The 19,203-nt window shown below is 39.3% G+C and overlaps 2 protein-coding genes across 2 annotated transcripts; both read right to left on the reverse strand.

Moving 5' to 3' along the window:
* Positions 1-816: 816 nt before the first annotated feature.
* Positions 817-10,185, reverse strand: LOC108668775 (protein takeout). The gene is made up of 6 exons (XM_018156029.2): positions 9,997-10,185; positions 6,066-6,161; positions 4,820-4,967; positions 2,938-3,071; positions 2,434-2,571; positions 817-1,269 (listed from the first exon to the last, which is right to left on the reverse strand). The coding sequence occupies exons 1-6, from the start codon at positions 10,061-10,063 to the stop codon at positions 1,037-1,039; spliced, it is 816 nt and encodes a 271-aa protein (XP_018011518.1). The 5' UTR covers positions 10,064-10,185; the 3' UTR covers positions 817-1,036.
* Positions 10,186-13,507: 3,322 nt separating this feature from the next.
* Positions 13,508-18,120, reverse strand: LOC108668763 (protein takeout). The gene is made up of 6 exons (XM_018156014.2): positions 17,858-18,120; positions 16,866-16,961; positions 15,888-16,035; positions 15,250-15,383; positions 14,587-14,727; positions 13,508-14,280 (listed from the first exon to the last, which is right to left on the reverse strand). The coding sequence occupies exons 1-6, from the start codon at positions 17,925-17,927 to the stop codon at positions 14,063-14,065; spliced, it is 807 nt and encodes a 268-aa protein (XP_018011503.1). The 5' UTR covers positions 17,928-18,120; the 3' UTR covers positions 13,508-14,062.
* Between the last annotated feature and the right edge of the window lie 1,083 nt (positions 18,121-19,203).

Raw genomic sequence — 19,203 nt, forward strand, 5'->3', positions numbered from 1 at the left:
TTACCCCAATTATTCTGGTAGTGCTTAGCAAGTGTTATTGTGTAACTTCCCCTTTTCAGTCCTTTAGTGATATAAGGCTCACGGCAGGAAAAGTGGAATCGATCCCAGTTGATTTTGTTCTTCCTATTAGTGAGCCTGAGCAAATGTTCTTGTGCTCTAATTCTTTGTAATTTTTGTAACACTGAAATAATGTCAACAATGCAGCCTCTTTCATATCATTGGTGATTTTCACAATTAAAGTAAGCCTTGCTGTCGAAGAGATTCCATAGCGTACAACTTCACATCGGCGGTATACTTCCGCAAAGAGAGCCATAGGCGATACTAGAATTCTTCCATAACACTTGATTTTAACTGGCTTTAAGTTGGATTCATGTTGCACCTTTTATCCGAAACAATTGTTACTTTAATTGACATATTAATGCAAAAGTTTAGTAGGATCAACTCGAATCTCAATAGAATAGATTGATCATAGAATATACAGATCGATAGAATTTGTTTTCACAATTTTAGACATACAATTCTATTTCAAACCAAAGAACTTCTAGTGTTGGTGGTGCTTAATTGACGCAACGCCACTGCATACCGCCACACTCAGTCCAATCGAGTGATCGAACGTCTGCACAGGATTTCGAAAAAATCTCTCTGAGATCGAAACTGAGTATACCTTATGCCGATCGTGCTTTCATGGTCGTGCTCCAGCAAACGAGCCAATATTTTTTTCTATTAACAGTTGTTGCGGAAATCTCTACAGCCATCCCATCCAAAACTAAACGAAGGATTATCTAAATAAAGAAATGTTTTAAAAAAATTATCACAGATCAAAGAACAGTTTATCGCGGCTCCGAAGTCATACGTTACAACAAAACTGAAAAAGCAGTTCGGCATCACTACGTCTATGTATTTGAAAGCATCAAGTATCTCACGATCAGACACTTTTGAGTTTCTAGTTTGCCATTGGAAACTCCTGGAAACTAGAATATACATGTCAACGCCTCCCGCCAATCCGACGTATACAACTGAGTGCTAAAGTCAGCACTCAGCCCCTGACGGACTGATCATTGCGGCGAAGTGCCATATCCTGAAGGGTCTTCTTCCTGTGCTTGTCGTTGGTGTTGATGCTGGCACCACGTGGCACTGCAGCTGGCACCGTAGGCAGGATACGGTTGAAGATCTGAGCGAAGAAGATGCTGAGCTGGCGCGACACTTCAGGTCTGATCTCGGCAGCCAACGCTTCGTGGTTGTTGTTCAAGAAGTGGTGGATGGTGTCACCTGCAAACAATTATGGCTTATTGCTTTTTTTAATGTAATCATGTAATTTTACATCATAGTGATTGCAAAGATGATAGGATTCCAAGTGATGATACATAGAGTCATTATATAATATAGTAACCGTCTACAATTTAGAAGAACAATTGGTCTAAGTAGAATTAATTAAAAATCTTTTAATCAATATCTAATAACCTAATCACTGTCTTACTTCCTCCTATTCGTTCTATATAATATTCCCTAAAAATAGTTACACACCTGGAGAGTATAATATTTTATAAATAGATATTGATCAAGATTTTTCTGATGCGACTAATTTTCATCGCCCCAATTTGATAGAGGCGTTTCTTAGAATACCAATGAAGACATTGTTCTTCTAACTTCCAAATAAATCAATTTAAAATAAATTAACTTTCAAATATCATTCTTGGTACTTATGACAAATGCTCTTGTAACGTTATGACAGCAACTTTATGGTTGGAGCCTTATTTTAAAAATTCTGCAATCCAAAAATATTCCCTAGATCAATAGCTATGTTCCAAGCAAGCAACAACAGCGGATTGCAGCACCATAAAGTGTATACGTTTTACATGTTCAAATACGTGGTACAATTGGTTGTCAGGCAAGAGGTTATGCATCTTGGGTGACGACGTGTTGTAACTAGAAAGTGTACAAGTTTTACATGTCGGAGCACGCGATACTCACTGAGAACTTGGTTAATTGTCAGGGAAGAAGTTATGCATCGTGCTTGACAATATATTGAAATTAGGAAGTGTACAAGTTTTACAAAGAGGAACACCCAATACTCATATTCAATGAGAACTTGGTTGTCAGGGAAGAGGTTACGCATCTTGGGTGACGACGTGTTGTTACTAGAAAGTAGACATGGCAGGGTGGCCCAGTGGTTACAGTTCAGAGTACCAGGATTGGAGCAGAGAGGCGCGGGTCCGACCCCAGCTCTGTGCGCCAGTTTCTGGTCAGAATCGACGAGGAGGCCGGGCGGTTAAGCAAAGCAAAATTGAAGCAGTGGGTTGCGAGTTCAAGCCCTCAACAAGCTGTGAATGTTCTGCAATGTTAAGAATCGGCGACAGGCCAACGGACTAATAAACGCTGAAACCTCTATATATACGTATAACCGCTATACATGTCGGAGCACGCGATACTCACTGAGAACTTGGTTGTCAGGAAAGAGGTTATGCATCTTGGTCGACAACGTCTTGAAACTGAAGTCCAAGACAATGTTGCCTATTCGTAGGAACCCCTGATGAGGCCTCACTTCGCCGTAACCACTCACTGTCAAGGCCGCTGCATGCATAAATTGAGGCAGATGAGATATTATCAATAAATTCATCCCTTCGATAAAAAAAGTTGGAGATTATTTACAAATGAATAATTGCATCGATTGCAGTGCAATGAAAACATTATACATAATTTCATTCCTGAACTAAAGCAAAGAAATTTTGGACAGTAAATGCGCAGAATGATTCAATGGATACACCTACAGTCCTACACGCTTTGCGAACAGTACATGGCAGCCTTAACGCCACCAAGAAGCAGGTAATCAGAAACAAGAGCCAATAGCTATAATGAGGGGAAGATGTGATTCAAATATTTCAAGTTAATAATTACAAAGGAAAATAAAAACGGGAAATGATTCAAACTAATGTTTACTTAGGTTTGTCCCAAAGGCGCCCTCTCCCACCACCGGGAGCTCGAAGACGCGGCCGCCAATTTTGTACTGTCCGCGGACGAGAATGGATGGAACCGTGACGCCAAAAAGCATGGAGCCATTCTGCAGGTTCAGGCTGAGATATAGAAAATAGATGTGAGAGATTGACGAGATTAATTAAGCGTCAGGCAGTCAATTACGTCGGCAACAGAAATAATAAAAACGGTCGTTTCCTTTTCTAGTGTATTCGTACTTTCGATTTAGCTTATTTTCAGTACATTTACCTTATTTGCATATTTGACAGCACTGGCATGCTTTCAAGTTGTGTTATATCGCAATAAAACAGATTTATTACCTCCTACCTCATCAAGTTTGTCAATTAAAAGACGAAAACTTGTAGTTGAATGATCGTATGAGACACTCATCGCGACCTGGAAATGTTGTGGCCTTGCCTGTAGTTTGACGACGAGCGATCCGAAAGGCGAATTTTGCCGGCATTTAGTCTTTACTTGCTTATTTGGCAGCAATGATTCTAAAATGTTATTCTGTATTGAAACATTAATTCAAATTCTAGTAAAAAAAGTGTGCTTTGCTAAAAAAGAAGTAAGACAACTTCGCCTTCAAATCTAGAACATTGTGTGCAAGCATGAAGAAAATTATTACTATTCCACAGAACCGTGTGGTGAGTGATGGCAGTTAACGATTGCGCTCATATATATCTCTTTTCAATTTTTGAAAGTACAGGGTGGGGCAGATCCGATTGAGCAGTTTTGAGGTAAAATAAAAGAGTAATGGAGGTACATAAAGAAGGAAGTTTATTTTCCTCGATGTTGCATAACATACCATTTATTTAGAATAGTATTAATGTCACTTATTTGCTTAAATCGCAAGTTGACTAAAAATTTAAAAGCAAAGAATAGTCCACAAAAATCCATATCTTCATAGAAAACGTATGATATAACGTTTTCTATAAAGATATGAATTTTTGTGGACTATTCTTTGCTTTTAAATTTTTAGTTATTTAGAATACTTATGTTTTGAAAACAATATCAGGAAGATGGGGGCCGTTAGCTGCAACACACTGTTGGAGTCGTTCTCGGAGGAGGGAGTAACCGTGTCAGTGAATTCCGAACGCTATGCTGCAATGTTGCAAAATTTCTTGCAGCCCAGGATGGAAAAAATTGTTAAAAATGAAGCATTGGGAAACGTGTGGTTCCAGCAGGATGGGGCTTCAGCTCACACAGCCCGAGTGTTATTCAATGTTTTGAGACGCATGTTTCCCGGAGGTCTGGTCTCTGAGGGGTGATTTACAGTGGCCTGCGAGGTCACCTGATTTGAGCATTTTCTATTTCTGTCTTTGGGGACATCTAAAAAAAAGGGTTTTCAGAAGTCGCCCTCACACCCTACCACAGCTAAGGGAACGGATTATTGTAGCAGAGGTTATGGCCATACCTCGCCATATGTGTGAACGTGCTGTAGAAAACTTCCGAGAACGACTCCAACATTGTCTTGCAGCTAACGGCCACCATCTTCCTGATATTGTTTTCAAACACAAGTATTCTATAAATGGTATGTTATGCAAATTAACATCGAGGAAAATAGACTTTCTTCTTTATGTACCTCCATTACTCTTTTATTCCGCCTCAAAACTACTCAATCGGTTCTGCGCCACCCTGTATACTCAAGATTTTGTCTTTCTATAGTTGTCTTGCACTACAAATTATTCACCATAACTTTCAAAATGTAGTTTGAAGGTGAAACCCAAACTGGAATAAATTTGCGGTAATTCGAAAAAATATAAGTTTTAAATAAAGTAATTTTATTTATATTTTTTATGAATTTCTTTACTACTCGTTATCGTCCCCAGGCACTTGTTTCACTCACTCTAAGTACTTGATGTCGAAATCAGCCACACCGGACACGGCGACATCGGAGTAGAAGGCGTCGACTGTGACCGGTCCTTCACGTTGCGTGAATGAGATGTTGCCCATGTGAAGAGGATCCAAGCTGGGCACATTCAGCTCCGGGTTGCCTAGGTTAAAATTAAAATGGCCTTATTGGTTAGTTTATTTATGCCATTACTTTTAGTTGGTCACTGATTGACTTATTTTATTATCATGTTAGTATTATTTATTTATATTATTATGTTGAGTATTGGTCATAGACTGCGGAGACATTAGTCCTGAAAGAACTTAGTCAATTAGTTAAGTTCTATTTCATGAACCAGGCGTATAATAAATAAAATAAAAATTAAATAAAATAAAATTAAATGAATGCTGTATCCTGAATCAATTCCTGCTCAATGTTATTTTAACGTCATTTACCTGGAGGGATGCATTAGATTCAATTTACTCCCTTTTAACCTATATCTTGCCTACGTGGAATCCAGTGTGTCTTGATTTCAAAATAATGAATCATATAAACAATATTTAATGTGTAATAAATAATTGAATATAATTTATCAATCAATAAACAACCACATGATGTATCCTTCTCACGTCGATTTTACACTAGTATGTTTCATTCATGCTCCCATGCAATGTCAGGTCTCAGAAATCAAGATACAATTTAGCTTGGTTAAAATAGTATAACGTTTCTATTTAAAATTTATTGCTGCTTGTTTTATCGATTTGGTTTCGAGATAATATCATACCGCTTCCTGATTTATCACATACACAATAATACACATTACCAAAATTTCTCTTAAACTAAATTAAGTCGTCATTTGAAAGAACAGTTAATGAGGGCCGTTCAAGAGTATAGAGGAATTTAATCGATTTAAATGATAATAATGAACTCATTATGCTCAGACAATTAGCAAGAAGTCTTGATGGGATGAAATGTGGCGAGCCCCTGGATACGACATATGTGCTATGTGAATACGAACATGTTTTGCTTCAACACCCGTACATTACAACAATGTGTACAGAGGGATTGCTACAGCTTTCATGCACTGTGTGCTCATCAATGTGCGAGAGCTACACGTGCACATGTTAGCGCGCTATGTGATCACCTTTGACGGTGGTGGGCTGAATGCGTTTCAGGCGCTGTACGCACACGTCATCACCCACCTTTTACGAGAGTGAGCTGCACGCGCTTCACAGCGCTGTACGCACACGTCATCACCCACCTTTGACGAGAGTGGGCTGCATGCGCTTCACGGCGCTGATGAAGCATTCGTTGAAGCGGTCCAGAAACTGCTCGTGACATTGCTTCATCAACGTGGCTGTAGAAAAACATGACAACAATGAGCCACAAATATATATACTACGTATGTGCTGGAACAACCAATTGATTTTTCCGTGTCAATAATGTTGGCATTTTTGAACCATATTTAAATTTACGAAAAGACTTTACCCGGATTGATCTAACCCCTGCAGTGTTGTGATCCTAACCCTAATCTAACCCTTTTTACACCCCTAACAATAACTCTAACCTAAATAGGTTGGCATTACATGGCATGTCGCCCAATAACGTTCATCTTTTCGTTGTAACGCAATAAACAGAAACTAATTACCGGCTAAACCGTGCGAAGCGGGTTTCGTCGTACAATTATACCTACTTTCGCAGAATTACTTCAAAATCGTCGCACTATAGACTGGCCCAAGTTTATAAAAATATATAGGTTTGATTGAAGACCAGAGCTTACTTTTTATTAACAATTTTTTTTTTTCGATAAGCCGAACGAAATTTCTTGCTGGTGCTTGGAGATCAAAAAGAAGATTACCAAGTGACATTTTACTGGAATGCGACGTTTCGAATATATCAATATTCATTATCAAGCAAGTGAACAGGTATTACAACGCTTAAAATTGAAATTTGGACATGACATAAGTTCATACAGAAGGTATCGTAAATACGGTTTAAAATCGAAAGTCAAATTAATCCGAGAATAATATCAACGTCCTGACGAATCCGGCAGTTTGTAAATTGATAGCAGGAGACTCGTCCTTCATGATGAAAGCCTCCGCTATCAACAGTCTCGTAGCATTGGGGCACCGCATGACGATGCATGCAATGGTGATCCATGCAAAAATTACAACTTTACATTTTTGTCGCGATAATGAGTATCAGTTGTAAAGCAACTGATACTAAGTTGTAAGCAACTGATACCAAGTTGTAAAGCAACTGATACTAAATTGTAAAGCAGCTGATACTAAGTTGTAAGCAACTGATACCAAAAAACGTTTCGGAGTCCAGCTCCATCGTCAGTTCGTAGAATCTAGAATATACATAGAAAGTCACAAGTTAATACAATTGAAAGCACAGAACACAATTAAAACCTAAATTTACAAGTAATAGGGCATAAAAAACCTATCTATTCACAATTTCAAGGGGATAGGGGGATAGGAGCCAACAACTGAACTTAAACTGGGCCTTAGTTTAAAAATGCACAATGGTTCTAAAATACGCAAATCTGAAGTACCGGAGGTGGAAGCTAACACCCTAAAGTCACTGTCAGAAATAGAGACATCACACTACACCGGCAAGTTTGGTGTATACTTAAATCAAGAAATTCATGTCGAAGCGATTCAGCGAGGTTGCTCCCGAGCGCGATAGTAGGAACGTTATTTATTGTTCTTTTCCATACTTCGGCCCTGCGTCCGAAGCTATGTCAAGAGAATTAAAAGTCTTGTTCAATAAATACTTTTCATACGTCAAACTTCTTATTGTTCTGTTAAACAATTTAAAAATCGGTTCTTTCTTTAGATATAAAGATGTGCTCCCTGTTCATATGCGATCGTCCCTGGTTTACCAATTTCGTTGTGCAGAATGTGCATCTGCGTAAATCGGGATGACGTCACGCAATCTTTATTCCAGGGTCGGTGAGCATAATGGCAGGAGTTGTAGGACCGGACAGTTGCTATCGCGCCCTCCTCATTCAGCTGTGCGCACTCACGCCGAGCAGGTCTCTATTTCTGATAGTGACTTTATAGGGTGTTAGCTTCCCTCTCCGGTACTTCCGATTTGCGTATCTTAGAATCATTGTACATTTTTAAAACTTAGGCCCAGTTTGAATTCAGCTGTTAGCTCCTATCCCCTTGAAATTGAGAATAGATAGGTTTTTTCATGCCCTATTACTTGTAAATTTAAGTTTTAATTTTGTCCTGTCCTTTCAATTGCCTTAACTTGTGACTTTCGATGTAAATTCTTGATTCTACGAACTGACGATGGAGCTGGACTCCGAAACATTTTCTATAAAGATATGAATTTTTGTGGACTATTCTTTGCTTTTAAATTTTTAGCAACTGATACTATTTACTTATTTGTATTAGAAGGACGAGTCAAATTTAAGCACGCGTGAGTCTTGGGTACAAGGAAACTCAGGCCTAATTCAATATGCAGCACTCATTACACTCCTGATGTTCTACATCATCGAACTCTCTGACCTAAATGTTGTCTGGTCAGATAAAAACTGGATCTTGTTCATAATAAACGGAGGAGCGTTTGGTGACATGGCAATATTTGACATTGCCTTACTACGGAACGCCTATACAGCTCCGACATTTCACGAACAATAAATTTGAAGTGAAGTTTTTCAAATCTTTCCAGTCGGTCAATTTAGAGTTTTAGACGAACGCTTATCAAAGCGGCTCTATGACAGCTACATGAATTCGTCGACAAACTGCATGCCTCATCTTCCATTTTTATACAAGATAATTACAAAAAATATATATTTTTAAATTTATCATTGATCATATTTCACAAGGTCGAATATTTTAATTTTTTACCTTGCTCCGCCACCCTTAGTCTTGTTGACCTCAGCGTCTATAACAGGAAGTTTTGATGTCCAGGAAGCTGAGCTACATATAACAGTGATACGATTAAAATTAATGATGAAATATTTATGTAAATAGAATTGAAATCAAAATGAAATGATTTGTTACGAAGTGAATTAATGATTAGGTGAGGATATGTTACGAATGAATTAATGAGTAAGTAATCTTTTTGAGCAAGTGATTAATATATACGAATCTTGATATAACAAGACTGTTACGTTCGCTAAGGAAATCGCCTAGCGATTCTGCTTTATATCAACTTGCTGATGACAATACTATTGTTCTATTCGAAACAGTATAATACGTAAACACGTAACAATTAAGGACCAAGCTTCTTTCAAGAGATAAACGATTACCCTGTGACTCATAAGGGTCCAGAGTCTGGCGGCTGATTCAGTGGCTAATCGTTGACCACTCGTCGGCCGTCCTTGGACTGGCTGGTACTTTTAACGGAGCCCGATAACTTGAAAACTTATTGCATTCGTGGGAGTTGTTATCAATTCTTAAGCCATAAGTTTGTTCAGCCTAAGGAATAACTTGAAACCGAGCAGACAAAATAATATCAAATGTTAATAACTTAGATAAGCGTAACGAGGCGGTGGGTGGTGACGGTGAAACATTTGTTATTTGTCAACGCGGTTGCATGAGGTCTAATGACTTATTAGATATGAATTGTTTCATTAAAACCTTTTTTATTTCATTTTGTCAGATTTTAATTTGTATCAGTAACAACAATTTCACTCATTCATATTTTTATTTCATTCAATGTATTAAAGCAATTTAACTGATTGCAAGCAATTAAAATACTTTATATGTGCTTAACAGCAGAGCTTTTCCTTAAATTTCACCGTGGGCCATTCTCCAATGCATCCGATTGGAATTCATGAGACAGGTTTTTTTAAAACATTCATATCTAAACTTGTTCAGCAATGATTAGCTGTAAGATTTCTTTTTATATTATATTCATTATTACTATTTATTTCATATGAATTTAGGATAATTGTCGAAATTTCACGCTGACCTGTCACTAGCACTCGTTAGTAACCTTCGCGAAGGTTCCTGTGCAAATTGAAATTAATTTTTTTAATGGAACCGTACATTGGTGTTGAAGCGGTATTTAGGAATTTCTTTTTATGTCCAGTTATAAACTTTCTCAATTCCAATTGTTCATACAATGAGAAAATATCACAATCGTTATTCCTAGATAATATTAGTGTTTTAAAATTCTTTATAATCTTGCAGGGTTGCAAAGACGATCGAATAACTGCATTATATGCTTACCGAATTGCTGAGCTGAAACAAGATGCACGCCTAGGACCACCACAATCAGAACGCTGAGTTCACGCATCTTCAAAAACAGCTCTAATATTCCAGATCTATACTCAATTTCTATGCATTCAAATTCAGATAAATTTCAGTCTTCTTTAAGTCAATGACAATAGACGCAGCTCACGGGATCATTACCTGAAGCCGCGGCACTAACGACTGAAGCCTGGAGCGCGTTTCGATCTTATACCGCGGCCCATTGAAGGCCATACGTACAGCGCAACTCCAGCTGCAGGCGCAAAGGGGCCATACTTTAAAAATTCGCTATGTGAACGTAAATACTTACGCTCTATTTTCTTGTCTATGATTGGTGGATTTGGCTTGGAAGGCCGTCAACGATTGGCTGATGAACTTACGATCTCTTAACTTTTTTTGAAAGTACGTATAGGCTCTGGTGTCGTTGTCGCAGTCCTGCGCGTATAGCGAACGTGTATCCAACATTTGAATTGAGCTCATAACTCGGTAATAAAAATCAGGACCAATTTTTACTAGTAATTTTGATTAAATTTTAGTGAAAGATAAAATCAAAGGCTTAAATTTCAATTTTGATGTTTAAATTATTCATTATTGCTTCTGTCGGATGCGGCGGTACTTTGCACAGACGCTCAATTCAGCTTCACGATATCAAAATAACGGTAAAAATTTATGTAAAATATCCTTCGACTCGAACAAAAAAAACTTGCCGCGGATATAAATTAACTCGGTGGAGCATCGCATCGCACACGCATGAAGGTTCGCCGTGCTAACAAAATTTTATTGCATTAATCATCAGTCATTTAGAATAACCAACATTAATTATAAATTATCTTTAATTTAATGAATCATTTCTGAATACTTTGCCTTAGGTGAGATAACTTACCTCAATGCCAAAATATCTATAATAATAACTCTAATGTACGTCACTCGCGGCCCAGGCAGCAGTTTCTGCTTTGTTTTTTTATGCACTTGAGTTATCGGTAGCTGGCATTGGAAAATGCCCTCAAATTTCTCCATTCATCCTTGGACGATGAAAAACTTGATTTAGTCATGTTCTCAACGCGTCAATATTTAATTGAACTGTAAAACATTCACTTTAAGACTGCAAAAATTCCATACTGAGTTTGACTGCACAAAGATTCATACAAGTAAATTTCTTCTGCAAATTCCAAGCTCTTGTAGAACGTGGAGACGTTGAGGCGCGTTGCCTTATGTAGCACAAAGCCAAGAACGACGACCTCACAAGTGCCATATGCAATGAATACCTGCACTCTCTTTTTACCTGATAAAGTTAAATTCATTGCGATGGGTTTTATTAACGATCGAATTTGAACCTTAAAAATTATTCTCTGTAATGCTGTTGTCCAGGAGACCAAATAAGACACACTCACTTTGCTCTATAGATTATTACGTTCTGCTGAGAGTTGTACAAGCTATACATGTATAAGCGGGTGTCACATTTACATTGCTATGCCTAGCACTTCAGCTAAACACTTACTCAGACGCATTGAGCCTTTGGTTGTGGCCTTTTAGGGCTTCAATTAGGACAAATCATAATTTGGTATACAATTTTTCACTGGAAACAATCAAATTCTGATTTTTATTCAGTACCTTCATGGTGTCCCTCTGTCGTGTAACATCGGCATTAAGGAAGCACCGAAGCTTCATATGAGAATATTTGACTGTCCTTTAGATACAAACAATGCTCATTGCTCCAATTTTTCATTGCCTAACTGTCCAGCCACCTCGGCTATTTTGACCAGTACTGTCGCAGGTAGCTGCATCAAAACCACAACTCACTGCTCCAATCTTGGTACCCACAACTGTAACCACTCGGCCATCATCTTACCACGCCGAAGAGTGAGTGATAATTTTCGTGTCCATGAGCTTCCACTCAAAATATTTATCACAGTGTTGAGCCGAGTAGAGTAAAGAACAACTCTTTTCTGGGTATTGGTGTCTTAGAAATTATAACAGAACATTCATGTACCCTTTCTGGGAGTATAATATGCTAGCGAATGACTGTCAACTTGCAGGTCGGACAGGTTCTGATATCCTATTATGCACGCATTTTTTGCACGCAATGTTTGGAAACATTTTCTTCCAAAGCCCTCGAAAATGTGGACGTCTCTTTGATTGGTGGAGGACAGTTTATGGTCCATCGCAGAGCCATGGCAGCTCATCTTGGAAAACCTTCTGGACGCACAATTTCACATGCTCTGACCCGAACGTGTGGCGAATATTTTTTACCGATATGACATCCGCTCGGAACTAAGATGTTAAAAAATTTACCCTAGATATTGGTTGCATTATAAATAATTAAAGTAGAATTGAATTACCCAAAATAAAATTTAAATCGGTAACATTTTTATCTGTACCCAAACGATGGTGTACTTGTGTGCATGAATCACGGTTCGTACGTCCACTATCAACTTTACTCCCTGACAAAAACTGATCTCATGTTAATAAAAGATGTGACAGGCACGACAGCGAAGCAACACGACACTTGCCGAAGCTACACACTGCTCCACTGTACACTGTACAGCTCTGCATCACAAAACAGCAGTAGTACATCTCCATTTTGAAATGCCGTGCACTCATTTCAATTGAGAGAACATTTTCAGAAATTGTAAGCTAAGACTCTTCAGGAAGTCCGTGCACCAATTGAAGTGGTGCATCACTGCAGTGCAGTGCAGTGCAGTGCAGTGCAGTGCAGTGCAGTGCAGTGCAGTGCAGTGCAGTGCAGTTTACCAGAATGAAAAGCTCATCAGTAGAGAAGATTCCTAGACAATAATGCAGCGCATTGCCGTTATGCCGTGCGTACTGCATGAGTAACAGTGACGCACAATGAAGCAGTTTGTGCCTTAATGAGGAAGTGAACTGGTGAGAAGAAGTACTCCTATAAAGTGAAGCATCTCACCACAGTGAAGTAGTGCACCTCAAAGACGCTACTCCCCACAGTGAAGCAGTACTGATTAAGTGAAGCAGTACTTAAGTGAAGCAGTACTATTAAGCGAAGCAGTACTGTTAAGTGAAGCAGTGCTGTTAAGTGAAGCAGTACTGTTAAGCGAAGCAGTACTTAAGTGAAGCAGTACTGTTAAGCGAAGCAGTACTTAAGTGAAGCAGTACTGTTATGTGAAGCAGTACTGTTAAGTGAAGCAGTACTGTTAAGTGAAGCAGTGCTGTTAAGTGAAGCAGTACTGTTAAGTGAAGCAGTGCTGTTAAGTGAAGCAGTACTGTTAAGTGAAGCAGTACTGTTAAGTGAAGCCTTGCAACTGAGAAATGCATTGCATCATAGAGAAGCAGTACTCCTATGATAAGCATTAAGCCACAGTGAAGAAGTGCACCGTAATGAAGCAAATCACTTCAATTCAGCCTTGCATCACAGTGAATCTGTGCATCCCAGTGAAGCAGTGCACCTCAATAAAGCAATACACCGCCATGAATCACTGCCCTACAGTGAAGCAAAGCAACGTAGTGAAGGCCACCATTTACATTAAATAACTTATATTTAAGCTATATATTGCGTAATTCACCACTCAGTGGTGAACAATGCAGTTTTCCACCAGACGATGAACCACCGCGCAGTTTGGGAGTCTAGACGATGAACCACCGCGCAGTTTGGGAGTCTAGACGATGAACCACCGCGCAGCTTGGAAGTCTAGACGATGAACCACCGCGCAGCTTGGAAGTCTAGACGATGAACCACTGCGCAGCTTGGAAGTCTAGACGATGAACCACCGCTCAGTTTGGGAGTCTAGACGATGAACCATCGCGCAATTTGGGAGTCTAGACGATGAACCATCGCGCAGCTTGGAAGTCTAGACGATGAACCACCGCGCAATTTGGGAGTGTAGACGATGAACCACCGCGCAGCTTGGAAATCTAGACGATGAACCATCGCGCAGCTTGGAAATCTAGACGATGAACCACCACGCAGCTTGGAAGTCTAGACGATGAACCACCGCACAGCTTGGAAATCTAGACGATGAACCACTGCGCAGTTTGGAAGTCTAGACGATGAACCACCGCGCAGTTAGAGAGTCTAGACGGTGTTTCCGGCACGCACCTGCAGGGTTCTTTGTCTGTGTTTGTCCTGAGTATTGGAGTTTTCGATGGTGGACAACACCTCATTGGGTAGCGAAGAGATAAGCGCCTGCAGCAAATTCGTGACGAAACCGCTGAGCTGACGCGAGATTTCTGGACGCACTTCGTCAAGGACGACCTGACTGTTGCTGTTCAGGAAGTGGTGGAGAGTCTCACCTGTGCAAAACATTCATAGCAATTAAATATATCACTTGTCCTGTAGAAAATATTGAGTCATGAAAAAGAAACCCTCTTTTCATTTTCTGCAAAAACTCAACGTTAAGTCAAGGGTAGGTCGAGTGATCACTTCAGATTAAAAAATAAAATAAATGAATAACCTGGAGCGCAGAGATCATTTTAAAAACGTTGCTTTACGTTTTGGATTTATATGTTCTATCGATATTTATATATTTCTATCTCTCTGAATTTGACATACAACAAGGCACAGTATGGAAAGCAGAGACATGGAGAGAGTATACGTACTGAGAACTTGGTTGCCGTTGAAGAGATTCATGAGTTTGCTCTTCATTTTCATGATGTCAAAGTTGAGCTTCATGTTGGAAAGTCTTGTTGAGCCATCGGCAGCCACTGAAATTTCACCGACGCTCTGAGCAACGATGCCATCTGCAAATTTTGAGAGAACCTTTTACGTGTTAACTAAAAAACTGATATAAGGTCAATATAAATCCAGACTGGAAAAGGACTATTTGTTTGAATTGCGCAAAGAGAGAACTTTTAATTTGAAAATGCCGATTCAAGGTGGAAACTAAATTTTCAAATTCAAACTTAATTTTAATTTGAACGGTAGCATCGAGTGTGGGCTAGAAAAATTTATCTTCGAGCGTTTTTCGAAAGCCATTTCATACGAATTGATACAATGAAAGTAAGTTTTGAGAACTATAAACTACTTGTTCAGGTCACAGTAATTGACAGATACAGGTAACTGTGTTATGCTCATCAGAACCTTTTAGCTGCTTACAGAAGCAACTGAGATGGTTTAATAAATATATTGCTAAGTCGTTAACTAACCAAATGTTTAATAAATATATTGATAAGTTATTAACTAACCAAGTGTTTAATAAATATATTGCTAAGTCGTTAACTAACCAAGTGTTTAATAAATATATTGCTAAGTTGTCAACTAACCAAGCATAACAACGAAGTCGCCGTTGCCCTCGACTGGGAGTTGGAAGACGTTGCCAGTGAGGTTGTACTGACCAGTCATGATCATCATGGGGAAAGTCATGCCGAGGAACATCTTTTTTTCCTCAGCAAACCAACTGCACAGAAATCCAAACATCTCTCGTAAAACAACCACTGGAAATGCAAATATAGTGAGAAACTCGAGTATGTTATTCGTGACTTGCTTCTGGTTATGTCCAGACCATTTCGAAAATGTATTCTACTCTGCGTGCTGCCCATTCTGTCTTTCAATAAATTTCACAAGTTGCCCTTATTTCGCTAATATAGAAAGTATATCTCAGCCTACTTAAAAATTCAAGCTTACAATTAGTGTTACTTCTTTTGTATAAATACAGCGCACGAGCACTGTGTGCTTTAGCACTCTTCTTCATATCGAATTCTACCAAAATGACGGACATAAACAACAGCATAACACCAGCGCTCTCTAGCAGTCCTCCTTTGAGTAGGGCGAATCTATTCACTCTTGCTAAAATTATTATTATTCTTATGCTGCAATATGACACCTACCCCACAATTAAATATGATGCCTCCCTGTATGTATGAAAAATATGATGCCTGTATCTTGCAAATGAAGCACTCACTCGAAGTATTTCAGGTCGAACATGGAGGCGCCGGTAACCATGACTTTGCGGTAGCGCGCCTCGATATTCACAGGACCTTCAGCCTGCCGGAAGAGGATGTCATCCAGGAGCAGGGGCTCCATGGGGGGGATGTTCAGGGAAGGGATGCCTGGAAATTTTCATCTTATAATCTTATCAATATGCGATGATCGAATATAAAGTGTGTTCTTAAACTTTTTTCGGCGATGAAGTGCAACGTATATTAGTTGTATTCAGCACGAAAGAAGTTAACCACAGTAAAATAACAACGAATCTGTAGTAAACTTATTTGTATTAGAAATTTTTCTTGGCACAGGATAATTTTCACAGGATAATTGAATGAATATCATAGACTTGAGCTAAGGCAAAGAAGCACTTTAATAATAATGTGGAACCGACGCCCTCAGCAGGCGTCCCTTAAATTTATTTGCATGGCAGGAGTATTCTATATCTGTATAATATGTAACATTAACTGTAACAAGTTTACTTGCACTCTTTAGATGCACTCAACTCACCGTCACCCAGCTGAGGCTGGATGCACTCAACTCACCGTCACCCAACTGAGGCTGGATGCTCTCAACTCACCGTTACCCAGCTGAGGCTGGATGCTCTCAACTCACCGTCACCCAGCTGAGGCTGGATGCTCTCAACTCACCGTCACCCAGCTGAGGCTGGATGCTCTCAACTCACCGTCACCCAACTGAGGCTGGATGCTCTCAACTCACCGTCACCCAGCTGAGGCTGGATGCTCTCAACTCACCATCACCCAGCTGAGGCTGGATGCTCTCAACTCACCGTCACCCAACTGAGGCTGGATGCGCTTGATGGCGCTCACGAGGCACTCGTTGAGGCGTGACAGGTGTTTGTCTCTGCAGTTCCTCACCAGCAACCGTCACCCAGCTGAGGCTGGATGCTCTCAACTCACCGTCACCCAGCTGAGGCTGGATGCTCTCAACTCACCGTCACCCAGCTGAGGCTGGATGCGCTTTATGGCGCTCACGAGGCACTCGTTGAGGCGTGACAGGTGTTTGTCTCTGCAGTTCCTCACCAGCAGGGCTGCAATATGAGCACAAGACATTACTTTAATGTATAAACGTATACTGTGTCACGGTAAAGTGCTAAATATTTATTACATATCTTTAAATATGTTTATTACATGACATCATACTGCTAAATGTTTATTATATCGCTTTAAAGCTAAACGTTTATATTACATAACGTTCACGAGCTAAACATTCATTTATTATACTCTCGCGCAAAACGTCAATTCCGTCATTTAAACATGTTAAACAATTATTTATGTTTACAACGGTCTTTTATAGAATAGCTATGCATTTTACTAAATTTTATCCATACGATAAAACTGATATGTTCATTGCATTTATTCAAATAATTGCACGTTTTTATTTGATACTCTTATTTACGCAATATAAATTAGCTTCAATGTTCATAATGTTTATTCACATAATAAATTATATTCTTTGATGCCTCACATAACTTTTTATTGTTTTTCTTTGGAAATTTCTATAAAAAATGAATGAAATATAGAGAAATTGAAGACAATGTATACTTGGCTGTTAGATCCATTTGATTGAAAAGAAAAACATTTTCATTATTTTTCCCTCTAAATGATCTAGAGTTTTCTTACGCATAACAGATCCTGGAAAAAATATTAGAATACTTATAAAGTTTTCCGTGAGAGTTCCATGTTAATTTTCTTCGGTTTTCCCATGACAATTGTCGGCTTTTTCCTAATTTAACCGTTTGAGTGAAGAGAAAAAGCATTTCCGAGCTTTTCTAATTTAGTTGCAGCCGACATTTTTACTTTGCTGGGTTGAACGTTAAAGTCAATTTAAGTTGGAAAATATATTTGCTTTCGTTATTTCAGTTCAGGATCGATTTGAATCAAATCGGTTGATAATAAAGTTAGCAAATAATATTAACGGGCTCACCGAATTCCTGCGCAGAAGCCGCTTGCAGGAAAACGAACACGACGGCGACAAGGCTAATTTTCAGCATCATCTTGGATGATTTCTAAAGCTTTTCGTTGTAGGAAGAGTCTCGAAAAAATTGGAGCAAGTCCAATCTTGCTGTGAAAATCCTTCTATTTTCGTACGTTATGCTAACTTGTATTGAGTTTGGTGTGTGACGCGTCGGCTACCACAGCAACAGGGAACAGAGCAACAGAGAGCTTGTCATACGGCGGCTCTCCAAGTACAACTCCTGCCTGCCGGACTTCGCATGGTCAGTTTATAGCGTCCAGTGAAGGTCAATGCTTGCGTTCAATACGGAGAGTAACAACACGGAATCTCTCGACCAAAAAACAACTCCAAAAACCCGGGCATGATTCTCGACACAAAGCCTCGTGCGCGACAAGAGGTTCAACAGTTCGCAAACTTCCATGTAGGAACTCTCGAGCTCCAGGAACTGATTGCAGTGCTGCCAAAAAAGGACTTCTCATACACACGGCGCTCATTGTTCTATAGCGTGGTGATCTAATTTGATTCTGACGATTTTGGGTGAAATCTCGGTGCCATGTGACGTGCGGAAGTGATGCAATTACTGATGTTATGAGAAAAAAAGTAGCAGTTCAAATCTTTAGTTGTTGCTGTTGGGTAACGACTTCTGGGTGTAATTGGAGGAGTGTTACCAGGAAGTGTATGACTTGCTTCACAGTGCATTTAGAATCTGCTTTTATTTCCTGCATCACAGACAGAAAAAATTCGGTTTCAAAATCACTATTATTAAATACTGTTAATTGCTACAGGCAATCTTGCATTTCAATTATTACTATTAATATCGATTAAATATAATTTTCAAAATATTACACAATATTGAAGAAAAATTTTTTAGATTAAAAGAGTTAACATATGTAAGTTATAATAATGCTCACACAACATACAAGACAATACAAAACGCATAAATTATCACCTCTCTCAATATTAGTATAAATGAAGTGGTATTTCGTTTCTCGAGACGAGAAATGCATGACTTAGGCTATCATGATCTATTTATAATTCTACTTACTAACTCGTAGTTCACGAGGGATAATGTACTTCTGTAATGTTGCAGTAGACCAGAGAGCGGTCCTCGACCTCGGCAACCCAGAAATGCTGGACGCGAATTACCCTGCAAGGAGTTGGGGGTCCAGCTGAACTGTTCCGCTTACGGTGCCCAGTAGCGACCAGCCTCATTACGGGCAACTCAACCTTGAGGTGAGAGCGACAACAAACACTTCTGCTGGAGGTAGGTGCAGGAGACTGATGTAGGTGTAGAGACTGATGTAGGTGCAGTGCAT

This window comes from Hyalella azteca, unplaced genomic scaffold (genome assembly GCF_000764305.2).
Source record: "Hyalella azteca isolate HAZT.00-mixed unplaced genomic scaffold, Hazt_2.0.2 contig3312, whole genome shotgun sequence".
Classification (NCBI taxonomy): domain Eukaryota; kingdom Metazoa; phylum Arthropoda; class Malacostraca; order Amphipoda; family Hyalellidae; genus Hyalella; species Hyalella azteca.

Coding starts and splice junctions, on each gene's coding strand:
- LOC108668763 (XM_018156014.2), bottom strand. CDS start 17,927: ATGATGCTGAAAATTAGCCTTGTCGCCGTCGTGTTCGTTTTCCTGCAA. Junction 16,962..17,857: donor GGCTTCTGCGCAGGAATTCG/GTGAGCCCGTTA, acceptor CTCATATTGCAG/CCCTGCTGGTGAGGAACTGC. Junction 15,384..15,887: donor TTCGACCTGAAATACTTCGA/GTGAGTGCTTCA, acceptor ATTTCTGTGCAG/TTGGTTTGCTGAGGAAAAAA.
- LOC108668775 (XM_018156029.2), bottom strand. CDS start 10,063: ATGCGTGAACTCAGCGTTCTGATTGTGGTGGTCCTAGGCGTGCATCTT. Junction 6,162..9,996: donor TGTTTCAGCTCAGCAATTCG/GTAAGCATATAA, acceptor GTTTTTCTACAG/CCACGTTGATGAAGCAATGT. Junction 3,072..4,819: donor TTCGACATCAAGTACTTAGA/GTGAGTGAAACA, acceptor TCTATATCTCAG/CCTGAACCTGCAGAATGGCT.